General features: G+C 47.4%; 1 protein-coding gene and 1 long non-coding RNA gene across 3 annotated transcripts; one reads left to right on the forward strand and one right to left on the reverse strand.

Annotated features, from left to right (window-relative positions):
- Positions 1-880: 880 nt before the first annotated feature.
- On the reverse strand, positions 881-2,217 carry neurog1 (neurogenin 1). Its single transcript, XM_044126632.1, has 2 exons — positions 2,059-2,217; positions 881-1,983 (listed from the first exon to the last, which is right to left on the reverse strand). Exon 2 carries the CDS (start codon positions 1,964-1,966, stop codon positions 1,379-1,381), a length of 588 nt encoding a protein of 195 aa, XP_043982567.1. The 5' UTR covers positions 1,967-1,983; positions 2,059-2,217; the 3' UTR covers positions 881-1,378.
- Positions 2,218-2,311: 94 nt separating this feature from the next.
- Positions 2,312-4,448, forward strand: LOC122836779. 2 transcript variants are annotated; one of them, XR_006371608.1, is made up of 3 exons: positions 2,312-2,545; positions 2,775-2,869; positions 2,956-4,448. It is a non-coding gene; the product is annotated as an uncharacterized LOC122836779 (long non-coding RNA). The 2 variants fall into 2 exon arrangements; XR_006371607.1 differs by having other exon boundaries at positions 2,775-2,865.
- Positions 4,449-14,525: the final 10,077 nt, after the last annotated feature.

Below are 14,525 nucleotides of genomic sequence, written 5' to 3' on the forward strand. Positions count from 1 at the left end.
GGAAGTCTAATTAAAACTCGTTATGAGGCTGCAGGTGCACGCGGCCGCCGGCGGTTAATCCCGCTCAATTAGCGCACTCTCCCGCGCACAACAACAATGCGCGGCGCGGGAATCGGGGGCGCGCCGGGCCTCCGCGACCCGCAAAGAAACAACAATCATCATAAACACTTTTAGGATGACAACAACAACAACAACAACAACAACAACAATAATAATAATAATAATAATAATAATAATAATAATAATAATAATAATAATAATAATAATAACACAGAGAAGAGTCTCCATTGTTCAGCTGATTAATAAATCAGTAAATTAATAATTTTATATTTTATAACAATTTGCTTTTGAATATTATTCTGATGTAATTCATTTTTAATAATTTAACAAACAGAAAATATGCAGAAACCGTGTTTGCTGTTCACCGCAGCACATTTTTAACGGTTTGAATTATTAATCAGGTTTTTTGATAATCCTCTGATATTTCAATGTTTTGGTATTTTGTGATATTCTGCAGTAAATCAAAGTTTGTTTTATTTGGTTGGATTAATTATTCAAACTTTTTCATTTGGACTCAGATTCATAATGAAAACAGAATGATAAAAAGTTATTGGAAAATTACACTTGTTTTAAAAAAAAGTTCTTACACTATTAAAAAATCTTATTAATTAAATTTATTTATTAAAAATTACTATTTTAGATCCAACATTTATTTATAATGTTAATAAGTCTGCAGAATTTTTCATTAACAGTAAAACCTCTTTGCCTCGGTTCTCTGAACGAACCGTTATCTCATTAATACTAATTATCATAAAATGCTGGTGAACGCGCGTGCACGTCCGGAGGCCTGTGATTGGCTATAGAAACAGAAACACGTGACTTTTTAATAGAAACGTTAAAACTTTATTCATTCAGTAGAAAAACCGCAAAACGTTCTAGTAAATAGAATAAAAATCTGTTTATGTACAAATTACAGGTTTTGATGTGACGAAAGCAAATAAATAGAAACAACAGGTGGGGGAGGGGATATTCTGTGTGAGGGGACTGGGGGGGGCAGGTCCTTTCAGCTTTTGTCAGAGCGCAGAAACTGGATTTCCACGCTCAGTTTTCTGCTTCAGCGCTTTACTAATTATAAAGTTGACTCTTCACCTCCATGAGGAGGAGGAGGAGGAGGAAGAACAGGAGGAGAAACAGGAGGAGGAGGTGGACTGACTGGAATCTGCTCACTGCGGAGAGGTTAAGGGGGGAAAGTGCAAAGATATTTAGAGTAAAACACAAATAAATGAGGAAGAACGTTCTTCTCATCCAATTCAGTTCAGTAAGGCAAACTGCGGTTCTTCTGCGGGACAGGTCTGTCTCCAGGTGTGTCCAGGTGTCCTCAGTAGATGCCCGAAGCGAAGCTACGGAAGCCGAACAGCGCGTCCCGCGGCAGCAGGTCGTCCGGCGCGGCGGGGCTGCCCGGGCTGGAGGCGCAGTAGGCCGGGGAGGAGGAGGACGAGGAGCCGCCGGAGCTCCAGCAGCGGCCGGTGCTGCCGGCGCTGGCCGGGCTGGGGGCGGGCCGCAGCAGGGGCGGTTCCCCCCCGCGGCCCGCCTGCAGGTCCGCGATGCGGATGGTTTCGGACAGAGCCCAGATGTAGTTGTGCGCAAAGCGCAGAGTTTCGATTTTGGTGAGTTTGGTCTCGTCCGGGAATGCGGGCAGGACGCCCCGCAGCGTGTCCAGCGCGTCGTTCAGGTTGTGCATGCGGTTCCGCTCCCGGTCGTTGGCCTTCAGCCGCCGGCTCTTCTTCACCACCTGCGCGCTGGCGTCGCTGCGGCCGCGGCCGCGCCGCCGCTTCTTCTGCTGCGGCGGCGGCTGGTCGGGCGGCGGGGACGCGCCGCTCATGCTGCTGCCCCGCACGCTGTCCTCATCGTCAGTGTGCGGGAACAGGTCGCAGCTGGTGTCGGTGTCGGAGAACACGGAGTCCATCTCGGTTCGGTTCAGTTCTGAGGAGAGACAGCAGAGTTAGAGGCAGGTCCTGGTCGTGCGGGTGCAACAGGAGAGCGCGTGCGCTGACTCACCTGGCGGGATGAGGAAGTGTTGGTTCCGACCCAGCAGAACCGGGTGTAGATCAGGACTGCTGGCACGCGCCTCTGCTGCTCTGGATCAGCTCGTGAGCCTGGCACACGCCCGGCCTCAGCCCGCTTATATACCGGGCCGACAATGACCGCCCCCCCCCCTTGGTTCCCCCCCCCCCCCTCCCCCCAGCGGCAGGTCGGCCCCGTGCCAACCGCCTCATCTGCATAATGACGCCGCAGCGCCCCGCACGGAGAAGCGTGCCGCCGGACAGCGGCAGCCAATCAGAGGAGGAGCAGAGCCACGCGAGCGACACGCACAGACCCGCAACCCCCCTGCCCCCACCACACACACACACACACACACACACACACACGCTAAAAAGTTAACCTGCTTTAAGAGAGAAGAAGAAAAACTGAAGCCTCCAAAATCCTGGACTAATTGAAGACCAGAACCTTTCAGAGGAACCAGAACAGAACCGGCTGATCTGAGGTGAGGATGGACTATAAATAGAACAGGTGATCCAAATGAAGTTCATTTTAATTGGTTTATTAAGTTTATTGATGTTTTGATGACGTTTCTATAAACTGATTGATTGATTGATTGATTGATTGATTGATTGATTGATTGATTGATTGATTGATTGATTGATTGATTGATTGATTGATTGAGTTCTGAAATTAAAGAAATGTAAATAAAGTTTGACAAACATTTTCTGAAGTTGGAGCAGAAAGTTGGACCTTCTGCCTGTCTGGACATCCTGACTACTGACAGAACCGCCAGCTGGACCGGTACCGGCTCGGAACCATCTGGTGGGTCAGTGCTTTGCCCAGGATCAACCTTCAACCTTTAGTGACGGAGGAAACTGGAATCTAACCCGCAACCTTCCTCTGATCCAACAGGCGGTTTCCTGGTCCTCCAGAACCATCTCCTGCTGCCATGACAACCATCAATCTGGACACACGGCCTCGTTAGTTGAACATTTTTACTTGTAAAAGCTGAAAATTTTTTTTTTCTCTTATTATTCCAGATTCAAATTTAGAATGAAAAAAAAAAATATTTCTGAACTCAGCAAAATCTTTCTACTGGGAACCGAACCGTTCGGAACCGGCCCGACTCCTCTAAATCAGCTCTGTCGTGTTTTTATGAAGAACGCGCTGAGTCAAACTGTATCATCGTTATTGGTTTATTCGGGATCACCAAACTTCCAGCTTGGCTCCATGACAACAATCAGCATCACCTGGACTACCTGAGCCTGACGCTCCTTTATGATGTCATCACAGGTGGCCATTTCTAGTCTTTAACCATGCGTAACATTAACACGTGTTTCTGCTTCAGGTAGAAACAAAAAACTAGACAAAAAGATTTTTTGGAAAAAATATTAATTAAATCCTCTGAGAACCAACAGAACTGGATCCGGTTTATCTGTTCTGGACTGAACGAACAGCACACACACGCACACGCCGACGCAGTCGCCCGCGCGCGCGCATCCCTCTAAAGGTTTTGTGAAGACATCTTTATGAGACTTTTCCATTAATTATTCCATTTGGATTCGCGGCGCAGCAGAAACCTGCAGAGTCTTTCTGCAGCTTTATCCGGGGGGCTCATTTATAAATAATTACACAATGTTTAGAGTCTTCAGGCATGTATAATATATCAAAGCGATTATGAGGTGAATTGTTCCATTGTGGCGCTGCGCCTCTTTTCACCGCGCTCCGCTCGTCCCGCTCCAGATTCGCCTCTTTGTGCCGCTTTCTTTCTGCCTGCGCTTCTCTATTGGGCCTTTCTTATTCTAATGGCCCAGCGGGACAAAACAGAGCCGGGCTGCACACAAAACCAGAGCCGGCCGCACACAAATCATCTTCGGCCGCCCGGCAGGCCGCAGGGCCGGCACAAGCCCCGTGGGGCCCCGGGCAGTGACCCGTATGACCCGACATCCAACATAAAAATTTATATTTCAAGGAAAACAAACAAAACAATATTTCACATTTTAATTCATGAAATTTAAATGTTTGAAATTGTAGATCGTGTTTGATCTTATTTTATTTTCATTTGAACTCCACAAATCTCTTTTGTTTCTGTTTAATTTTCTGTGCATTTTCAAAAATCTAACAGCTATTCAGGACAGTGGCCTTGAATGTATGTTCTCCACTTTTCTGATTCTTCTCAGTTTTTTCAAAGAGCAGAAGAAGAGCCGCTGCTGCTTGATGTGTCTGTGGAGCGCATTGCTGCCCCCTATCAGAGAGATACGGTACTTTCTGTATCTATGATGAGAGAGTCAATATCTCACACGTATTAAATATATCAGACTGTGTAGACAAACATATTGTTTAATTACTATGAAAAATATACTTTATCTGACTTATTTCAAGTATTTGAACAAGGAATGTGCATATTCGGCCATTTTGAACATAAAAATGTTAACAGTAATAAACAAATTTAAACAAAATTTAAATTAGACTCTCCCTTATTGTTAGCAGCATCTGTTTTATTTCTCATGTACATTTATAATCGTAATAAAATACAACTTGGTCAGAGGTTCTGCAACACAGAAAGTTCCTGGTTTTCAGTCTGGAAATGTTCCTCAGGGTTTCAGGCTGTGTGTGTGTGTGTGTGTGTGTGTGTGTGTGTGTGTGTGTGTGTGTGTGTGTGTGTGTGTGTGTGTACCAGGTTTTCATATCCTTGTGGGAACCTATGGCTGTCTACAATGTGGGGTTATGGGGACCGTTGCTCCTTGTGGGGACATTTTCTTGGTCCCCATGAGGGAAATTGTTGGTTTTTGGTTAGTGGTTTAATTCTGTGATGGTTAGGTTTAGGGTTAGGATTATGGTAAGGGTTAGACTGTAGAAATTAAAGGAAGTCAATGTGATGTCCCCACAAGTGATGAAAACACGACTGTGTGTGTGAGCAGAGGAGATGTGGACGCTGAGCGAATTGCCCTCCGATTGGTGGAAGCTGCTGGTGTTCTCCTCCTGACTGCCAGGTGGTGCTGTGGGGCCTTAGACAGTTAGCTGTTTGACCGGATCTGAAATCATCAGTCTAAGTCCATGTTTCTGGTTAGTTCTGGACTCTACTGGACCAGAACCAGCATGGAGATGAAAGACATCATCTCTGAAGCATCCCAGGGTTTCCAAAGCAACCATCAGACTCTGTTCTCTGTTAGCACGATAGAGGATGCGTGGTGCTGTAGGCCTGTTTCGGTTCATTATCCAGAACATCAGGTTTCTTTCAGCTTTAGATCTCAGGTTCTGGAGCAGAATCTCAAACTTGTTCTAACCCTAACCCAGAGAATCCATCCTAATCCTCCAGGTACCACCCTCTCCTGCTCCAGGTTTTACCTGCAGCTGCCTTTATTATATATATATATATATCCATCCATCCATCCATCCATCCATCCATCCATCCATTTTCTTCTGTTTATCCAGGTTCGGGTCATGGGGGTAGCAGCTTTAGAGGGGAAGCCCAGTCTTCCCTCCCCAGCCACTTCTTCCAGCTCCTCCGGGGGAATCCCAAGGCGTTCCCAGGCCAGCCGAGAGGCATTGTCCCTCCAGCATGTGCTGGGTCTTCCCCGGGGCCTCTTCCAGGTGGGGCGTGCCCGGAACACCTCGCCAGGGAGGCGTCCAGGAGGCATCCTGACCAGATGCCCGAGCCACCTCAACAGGCCCCTCCCGACGTGAAGGAGCAGCGGCGCTACTCTGAGTCCCTCCTGGATGACTGAGCTTCTCACCCTATCTCTAAGGGAGATGACCCAAAGCTCATGACCATAGATGAGGGTGGGAACGTAGATCAACCAGTAAATCAAGAGCTTTGCTTTTTGGCTCAGCTCTCTCTTCACCACGACGGACCGGTACAGCGCCCGCTTGATGGCAGATGCTGCACCAATCCGCCTGTCGATCTCCCGCTCCCTTCTTCCCTCATTCGTGAACAAGATCCCGAGATACTTGAACTCCTCCACTTGGGGCAGGACACCCCCCCTGACCCGGAGAAGGCACTCTACCCTTTTCCGGCTCAAGACCATGGCCTCGGATTTGGAGGCACTGATTGCCATCCCAGCCGCTTCACACTCGGCTGCGAACCGCTCCAGCGAGAGCTGCAGATCACGACCCGATGAAGCCAAAAGGACCACATCATCCGCAAAAAGCAGAGATTTGATCCTAAGGCCACCAAAACGGATCCCCTCAACACCTTGGCTGGTCCAGAGATTCTGTCCTTAAAAGTAATGAACAGAATCGGTGACAAAGGGCAGCCCTGGCGGAGTCCAACTCTCACCGGAAACGAGCCCGACTTACTGCTGGCAATGTGGACCAGACTCTGACACCGGTCCTACAGGGACCTGACAGCCCGTATCAAGGAGCCCGGTACCCCATACTCCCAGAGAACCCCCCACAGGGCTCCCCGAGGGACACGGTCGAACGCCTTCTCCAAGTCCACAAAACACATGTAGACTGGTTGGGCGAACTCCCAGAACCCTCCAGGACCTGCTGAGGGTGTAGGGCTGGTCCAGTGTTCCAGAACCAGAACCACACTGCTCTTTCTGAATCTAAGGTTCAACAATCCGACGGACCCTCCTCTCCAGAACCCCCGAATAGACCTTGCCAGGGAGGCTTAAGAGTGTGACCCCCCTGTAATTGGAGCACACCCTCCGGTCCCCCTTTTTGAACAGGGGGACCACCACCCCAGTCTGCCAATCCAGGGGAACTGCCCCCGATGTCCATGCGATATTGAAGAGTTGCGTTAGCCAACACAACCCTACAACATCCAGAGCCTTGAGGAACTCCAGGCGGATCTCATCCCCCCCCGGGGCCCTGCCACCGAGGAGCTTTTTAACCACCTCGGCGACCTCGACCCCAGAGATTGGAGAGCCCAACCCAGAGTCTCCAGGCTCAGCTTCCACAATAGAAGACATGTCGGTGGGATTGAGGAGGTCTTCGAAGTATTCTGCCCACCGGCCCACAACATCCAGAGTCGAGGTCAGCAGCACACCATCCCCACTGTAGACAGTGTTGGTGCTGCACTGCTTCCCACTCCTGAGACGCCGGATGGTGGACCAGAATCGCCTAGAAGCCGTACGGAAGTCTTTCTCCATGGCCTCTCCAAACTCCTCCCATGCCCGAGTTTTTGCCTCAGCAACCACCCGAGCCACATGCCGCTTCGCCTGCCGGTACCCATCAGCTGCTTCCGGAGTCCTACAGGCCAAAAAGGCCCGATAGGACTCCTTCTTCAGCCTGACGGCTTCCCTCACCGAAGGTGTCCACCAACGGGTTTGAGGGTTGCCACCAACAACCTTGCGGCCACAGCTCAGATGAGCCGCCTCGACAATGGAGGCACAGAACACGGTCCACTCAGACTCCATGTCCCCCACCTCCCCCGGGACGTGTTCGAAGTTCTGCCGGAGGTGGGAGTTAAAGCTCCGTCTCACAGGGGATTCCGCCAGATGTTCCCAGCAGACCCTCACAACACGTTTGGGCTGCCAGGTCTGACCGGCATCCTCCCCCACCAGCGGAGCCAACTCACCCCCAGGTAGTGGTCAGTGGACAGCTCCGCACCTCTCTTCACCCGAGTGTCCAAGACATACGGCTACAGATCCGATGAAACGATGACAAAGTCGATCATCGAACTGCAGCCTAGGGTGTCCTGGTGCCAAGTGCACATATGGACACCCTTATGTTTGAACATGGTGTTCGTTATGGACAATCCATGACGAGCACAGAAGTCCAACAACAGAACACCACTCCAGTTCAGATTGGGGGGCTGTTCCTCCCAACCACGCCCCTCCAGGCCTCACTGTCGTTGCCCACGTGAGCGTTGAAATCCCCCAGCAGAACAAGGGAGTCCCCAGGTGGAGCACTCTCCAGTACCCCCTCTAGGGACTCCAAAAAGGGTGGGTAACCTGAACCGTCGTTCGGCCCGTAAGCACAAACCCATGTCTCCTCTTCGGGCTAAACCCGGCTGGGCTCCATGGGTAAAAGCCCGGCCACCAGGCGCTCGCCACCTCCAGGCCTGGCTGAAGAGTGGGGCCCCAGTGACCCACGTCCGGGTGAGAGAACACTGATTCCAAAGGTTTTGTTGGTCACAAGGGGTCTTGTGACTGCGCTTTGTCTATATGTGTGTGTGTGTGTGTGTGTGTGTGTGTGTGTGTGTGTGTGTGTAGGGTACCCTGTGTGTGTAGAGAGGGAGGGAGCTGTGAGTTTCTGTTCAGGCTGATTCTCTGACAGGATTAAAAACTCAACACGAGATGTGACTGAATTTTAATGAAGTGAAACATGTGAGAAAATAAGATGAACAGCCACACACACACACACACCCACACACACACACAAACACACACACACACACACACACACACACACACACAAACACACACACACACACACACACACACACCAGGCTGCTGGTGGAGGGTGATCTGATCTGAAGGAAGAAGTTTAATCTGCTTAGCCTGTGATTAACGGCCTGGTAATCCTGCAGCCCAACAATCTGACAGCACCCCCCCACCCCCACCCCACCCCACCCCCGGAATGGGAGTCCTTACCAAGATGGCAGGTGATGAAAACGAGGATGATGAAGGTTCCCTCATCAGTTCACTATGAACTCCTGATCCAATCCAGAATTGCTCTGTCTGGTTCTCCAGGTTTCCTTCCAGCAACTTCAGTTCTTCAGGATCCAGAGTCTCATTTCTCTGACCCGGTTCTGGCTTTGACCCACATCAGAGACGTGGGACCAGAAACAAAACCAGAACAGGAACCAGAAATGTGGATTTGATCCGTCACCAAACAAAAACCATATTGTTGAAAAAAAAAAAAGTTTTAATGCAACAAATAAAGTTTTTCAGTTTCAACAATCAAAACCATTTATGAGAAAATAAAAAAATAAAAATCAGCCGACTGAAGTTAAATTGACGTAGATCTGAGAAAATATGATACAAACATAAAATCAGAACCTGAGACTGAAGTATTGATCTGTATCAATATTATCAATAATTTGATCAATCTCCAGTTTCTCCATGAGGGACGTCAGAAACAGTCACAAAATCTGGATGAATGTTGGAAGTTTGACCCAACGAACCAACGGTTCTGACCCGAAGAACCGGTTCTTTCTTTCGTTTGGATCTTTACCTCTAAAGTGAAAACATCCGGCCCGGTTCCGGCTCCAGGACGGGTCGGTCCGGTTCGGTTCCGGCTCCTTTCTGGCCGTGGCGTTGCCATGGCGCCGGGCGGCTGCAGATAAATGGCGGCCGGGCCTTTGTGGCGCTAATGTCGGGTAAACTGGAGGTAAATTACGAGGCTGAGCAAACAGCCGCAGACAGAGAAAGGAAGACGGATGGAGGCCGCCGCCGCCGTTCCGTTACATTAAAACCTTCCTGAAGCGGCAGACGGAAAGATATCGATAACAGCCGACAGACGGGACAATAAACTGTATTTGATCATGCTTGGGTCTGTGTGCACAGAGGTGATGAAGGAGCGGAGGGAGGCAGAGGAGGAGGAGCGTTTGCTGGTTCCTCACTTTGTTTTAAAATGGACAGAAGAAGAAGACAAAGGTCTTCAGATCCGGATGCTTCTGCTGTTCGTCATGTTGAAAACTTTAGGACACAAAACAAGTTAGAAAATTAGCATTTCCTGTGAAAACGCAGTGTGAATATTTACTCGTGTCGCAGTTTGACGTGGTTGCGGTGGGAGCCAGTAGCGATACTGACAACTGAGTTATTTTGTAACAGTTATTAAATGAAAATGTTGTGGACTCAATCACATGACCGTCACATTCAGAGAAACTGTTGAAGAGGACCGAACTCTTTCAGTCAATGAATAAATCAGGAGTTGGTCACACACCTCATAAGGTAAAATGAGCTAAAGGCTAAAGCTAGCTGAAATGCTAATGGTCATCCTAAGGATAGCATGCTGGTTAGCATTAGCATGTTGCCCTCCATTAACTTGCAGTTTGTAAAAAGCCACGTAGACGAAGGACGCTGATAGAAAGCTAACAGCTAACAGCAGCGGCGTTGTAGCGGAGCTCTGACCCGGTTCTGTTCGGTTATGGACTCGAAACCAGGAGTGGTGGGTTGGGATGTGATGCGTTCACAGACTCAGACTGCTTTCATCACTTCATTATTACCATTTTCAGGAAGGTGCTGGACCCCTAAAACCAGCCAGACATGGTGGTGGCAGTGTGATGCTCTGGGACGGTGTGGGTGTTTGGCTCAGATGCTGCCTTAATTAGGGTGACCAGATTTGGGTTTCTGAAAAGGAGGACACTTTTTTTGGGGGGGGGGGGAATTCATAACACCCCCACCCCAAAAAAAAAAAAAATATTGTGTCTCTTTACTGACCTTGTACAGTATGGAAAGCAGAGCTGCCTTCTGCTGCTCTGTCTGACTTTGTCACAAAGAAATCTGTGACTTCAGCCGAAGAGCTTTCGCCTCTGGCTGCTTTCGCTGCTTTGCTGAATTCACTGCACTTGCAGGTCGTTGGCACCTTTATTTGCCACAGACACATTAGTACCTGCCTTACACGTCAAACACTCCGCCTCATAGGGATCACGACCTTGACGAAAGCACGGGAATCATTTCTTTAATTCCTTCGTAAACACTTTCGTTTAGGCATTTTTGCCGTAGAATCGGCGAACACACATGTTCTATCGCCTGTCACACTTAAGGTTTAACTAGTCTAGCGGCCGGTGTACAAGTCAACTCAGCTATCTTTACTTTTCCCACACAAACTCACACACATAATGCAACGTGATTGGATTTGGGGAGAAGGGCGAGACTAATTTACCATACAAAGAAACCTGGAATGGAGTAGTGGAACGGAGTGGCAATGTAATCACAATGCACTGTAAGCTCTGTAATGTGTTTGACCAAAATCCAGGACGATTTTTAAATTCCCCCCGGACATTTTTTTAGGTCTGAAAAGTAGGACATGTCCGGGAAAAAGAGGACGTCTGGTCATCCTACCTTAATCGTTTGTATCTTGTTGCTAATTTTGGGTCTGACCGCTGCACTCCGCTCCTCTACGGAACACCAACAGGGCCAAAAAGGCAGCAGGTTTCATGTCTTGCACTCTGTTCACATGAAGCAACATGAAACAGCATCAGCCAATCACAGACGAGTCAGATCAAAAACAAACCAATCACAATCAACAAGTCCAAATACTGCTGTTGGATTTCAGAAAAACTCAAGAGAAGAAAATGAAACAGCTGAACTCTGGAGCCTGAATCAAAACATTTCTGCTTTCTTCAGTTTCATGTGATTCTTCCCAGGCCGAACCTGAGGAACCGGGACCAGGCCTGGAGGAGCGACCTCTGACCCTTAGCGGAGCAGGACAGCCCTGGTCACATGACCCCGGCCGTCTCCAGGCTGAGGACGGAGACGCGTCCTGCAGCAGAGGAGGCCATATGGTCTGCACTGCAATAACTGGGATCTGCTGCAACAAAGGAGCAATTCAGACTCACACAAGGAGTGAGAGTCTTGACTCGACAAAGCTGTGAAAACTCTCTTCTTTCAGGCTAATGAAGCTGTCGTCTGGGGGAGTGGTGGAGGCCGGGGGGGACTGGGAGGACTGGGAGGACTGGGAGGAGGCCGAGCCGTTCGGGACGTGATTTGTCATACAATCTGAATCTTTAGGAGGGCAGCAGCAGAGACACCTCCTCTCCATATGTCTGCTTCGTTAGCATGTGAAAGCTGCAGGAGGAAGAGGAGGAGGAGGAAGAGGAGGAAGAGGAAGAGGAGGAGGGGCACCTCCCTGAAGCTGCACATCTCTTATTTAGCTGCAGTTTGTGCTTTAAACGTCTTCAGGACAGAAAATAAACCTGTTATTCGTGATGCGCTACCAATCAGACTTTCTTTCCTGCAAATTTCCAAAATAAAAGCATGTGATGCTGAGTTCTGGTTTCCTGTTCATGTGAACAGTGAATGTTTGGGAGTTTCAGCAGCAAGTTTCAGATTCTGTTCATATAATCTGAACAGTGATGGTCAGTTATGTTATGAGCTTTTATTTTGCCAAAGGAGCAGCGTTAAATAATTACAAACAGGAAACTGAAGGAACATGAACTTTGACTCTGATGTCCAACCAGAGAATCTGTAAACATGGAGTTGAGCTGCGACGTTCTAAAGACGTTCTGAAGACGTTCTGAAGACGTTCTAAAGACGTTCTGCAGACGTTCAGGGTTCACCACAGTGACTTTCTCATCTTGTGTTCAGAAAATCCTCTGGGTTTCTACTGAATCTGAGGGTTTAAATGATGTGAATACCAGCTTGCTAATGTTACAGCTAGCATCATGGAAATTATTTAAATACATAAGCTCGTAAATGCTGCACAATCTGATGTTAACATAACTTTAGCAAGGCTAACAGTGGCATGTTAATCTCTGCTGCTAGCTTGCTGTTATGCTCAGGCAGTGATGCATTATGGTCCATTTAAAACTGGCTTGTTTAAAGCCTGTTATGTTTTTAAGTGAGGTGTTGAAATTGTTTCCCGTTTTCTCAGTGAAGAAGGTTTCAGGTCGGTTTCAGGCGCTGTTAGATCCAGTGGCTCAGTCAAAGGAAGGTTGGTTAACCTGTCAACAGTGGTAATCAAGGTACAGGCGACGTTGATGTTTTTCTTTATGATTCAACCAAAGAACGTTTGGTTTCATAATAAATATGAAGTTTTACGCCATTTACATTCAGCGTTTCAGGCTCCAAACACTTCTTACCAGTGGAGCATTTCTCCACAGAGATTTCTTCCTTCCACAAAATCTTCACTTCAATGGAACCAATGGTATCTGAAATGTGTATTGAAAATGATCTACCAGCTCTTCTCCTGGTTTACAGCAGAGAGATTTAAAGTTTCTGCTGGGTTTTCACTCAAATAATGTTTTGTAATAAACGCTTAGTGATTCAGCAGAGATCGAACTTTCAGAGTTTACAGAGAAACGATGCGACAGAACGACATCAACAGAGATATTAATAACATTCCCAGCCTGACGGATGATCGGCTCCAGAGTGTCCTCGTGTGTTTCCTGCCCAGCATGTTGAGTCGAACCAAAGCTAGCAGCAATAGCTCAGCTTTTTGCCCCTCTGGGTCAGAGTCATGACCTGCCTTTTCTTTGCAGACATCTGCAGCACATTCTCCAACATCTCCCTCTGACCAATCAGCTGCCTGCAAAGCCCCAGAGGTTCCGCCCCCTCATTAGCATGCGGCTGCTGGCCTGCAGCTGAAAAATCCAAGTCCAATTATATTAATTGTGTTACCACACCTCGCCACTAGAGGCAGTATCAGGCCCGAAAAGATGCAACTAAGCAGCAGATTTAGAAGTTCACAGAAAACTACAGAATCTGTTAAAAACTGTGAGCTGAGCTGAAGTAAATAAAAGAGAGAAGTTTAAATACATGCTGATTGAAAATTCTTCCTAAAGATGAAGATATATCACAGATTTCAAAAGAAAATAAAAACGTGAGACCGCAGATAATATAGGAAATAGCGCCCCCTTCACTTCCGGAGTGCAATGGTCCCATTTCCATATAAGGTCTGAGACTGACAGCCGCTGTTAGCTGCAGAGAGATCCTTCTCGGAAAATGGCCCAGCAGAGCCAACCTTCAGTTACTTTAACTGTTTAATTTCACCTTTTGGACAAAAGTAATTCTAACAAGCGGATGCATCAGCATCTAACTAATTTTTTATTTCCTGTCAGAACAATAAAAACTCCATTTTAAATCTGTTTTCTGATTCAGAGGTCAATAAGTGGAGAACTGTTGACCTTAAATAACCTCTAAGTCCTAAAACTGAAGAAGTTCATTTTAAAATTCTCAATAATATTTTTCCATCCAGGGAATCTTTAAGACAAAGATTCAACTTTGATTCCAACAGCTGGACCTTTTGTGACATTGAAACTACAGATCATCTCTTCTTCTGGAACATTTTGGAGAAACTTCCAGGACTGGATCTCATCAAAACATTTCCTGCATCATCCTTTAAAAAGAGAGGATGTAATATTTAGACCTCATTCTGAACAACCTGCTGATCCTCACCAAATTCTTCATCCACTCCTGGAAATGAGGAAATAGAAATCCTGACTTTTCAGCCTTTAAAAACCCCCTAATGGTCAAACACTTCAGAACAAGCAGGAATACAACTTTAGAACATCTAGAATGATCTGAATGGATTAGAGAACTGAAGCCCCTTTATCTTTTTCTGATTGTTTTTGCTTTTCCTGTTTGATGTCTGACAATTTTTATCTATTGATATTTTTATTTTACTTTCTTATTGTCTTATGTCAGACCTGAGTTCTTCATGTATGTACATGCCATGTGATCTTGTACAATTATTCAGTATTTGATAAAAAAAAAAAAAAAAAAAAAGGCCTAGCAGACACGAACAGCTTTTTCTTCTGGTCCAGGGGTCCCCAAAGTGGGCCCCTAAGGGCCTCCAGCATGTTTTAGTCTCTCCCTGGTTTAACGCACCTGGATCCAGTGATGGCTGTTAGAGGCCTAAGAACTAAA

This window comes from Gambusia affinis, linkage group LG09 (genome assembly GCF_019740435.1).
Source record: "Gambusia affinis linkage group LG09, SWU_Gaff_1.0, whole genome shotgun sequence".
Classification (NCBI taxonomy): domain Eukaryota; kingdom Metazoa; phylum Chordata; class Actinopteri; order Cyprinodontiformes; family Poeciliidae; genus Gambusia; species Gambusia affinis.

Bases quoted from the DNA above. Each gene is read 5' to 3' on its own strand.
- neurog1 (XM_044126632.1), bottom strand. From the start codon at position 1,966: ATGGACTCCGTGTTCTCCGACACCGACACCAGCTGCGACCTGTTCCCG.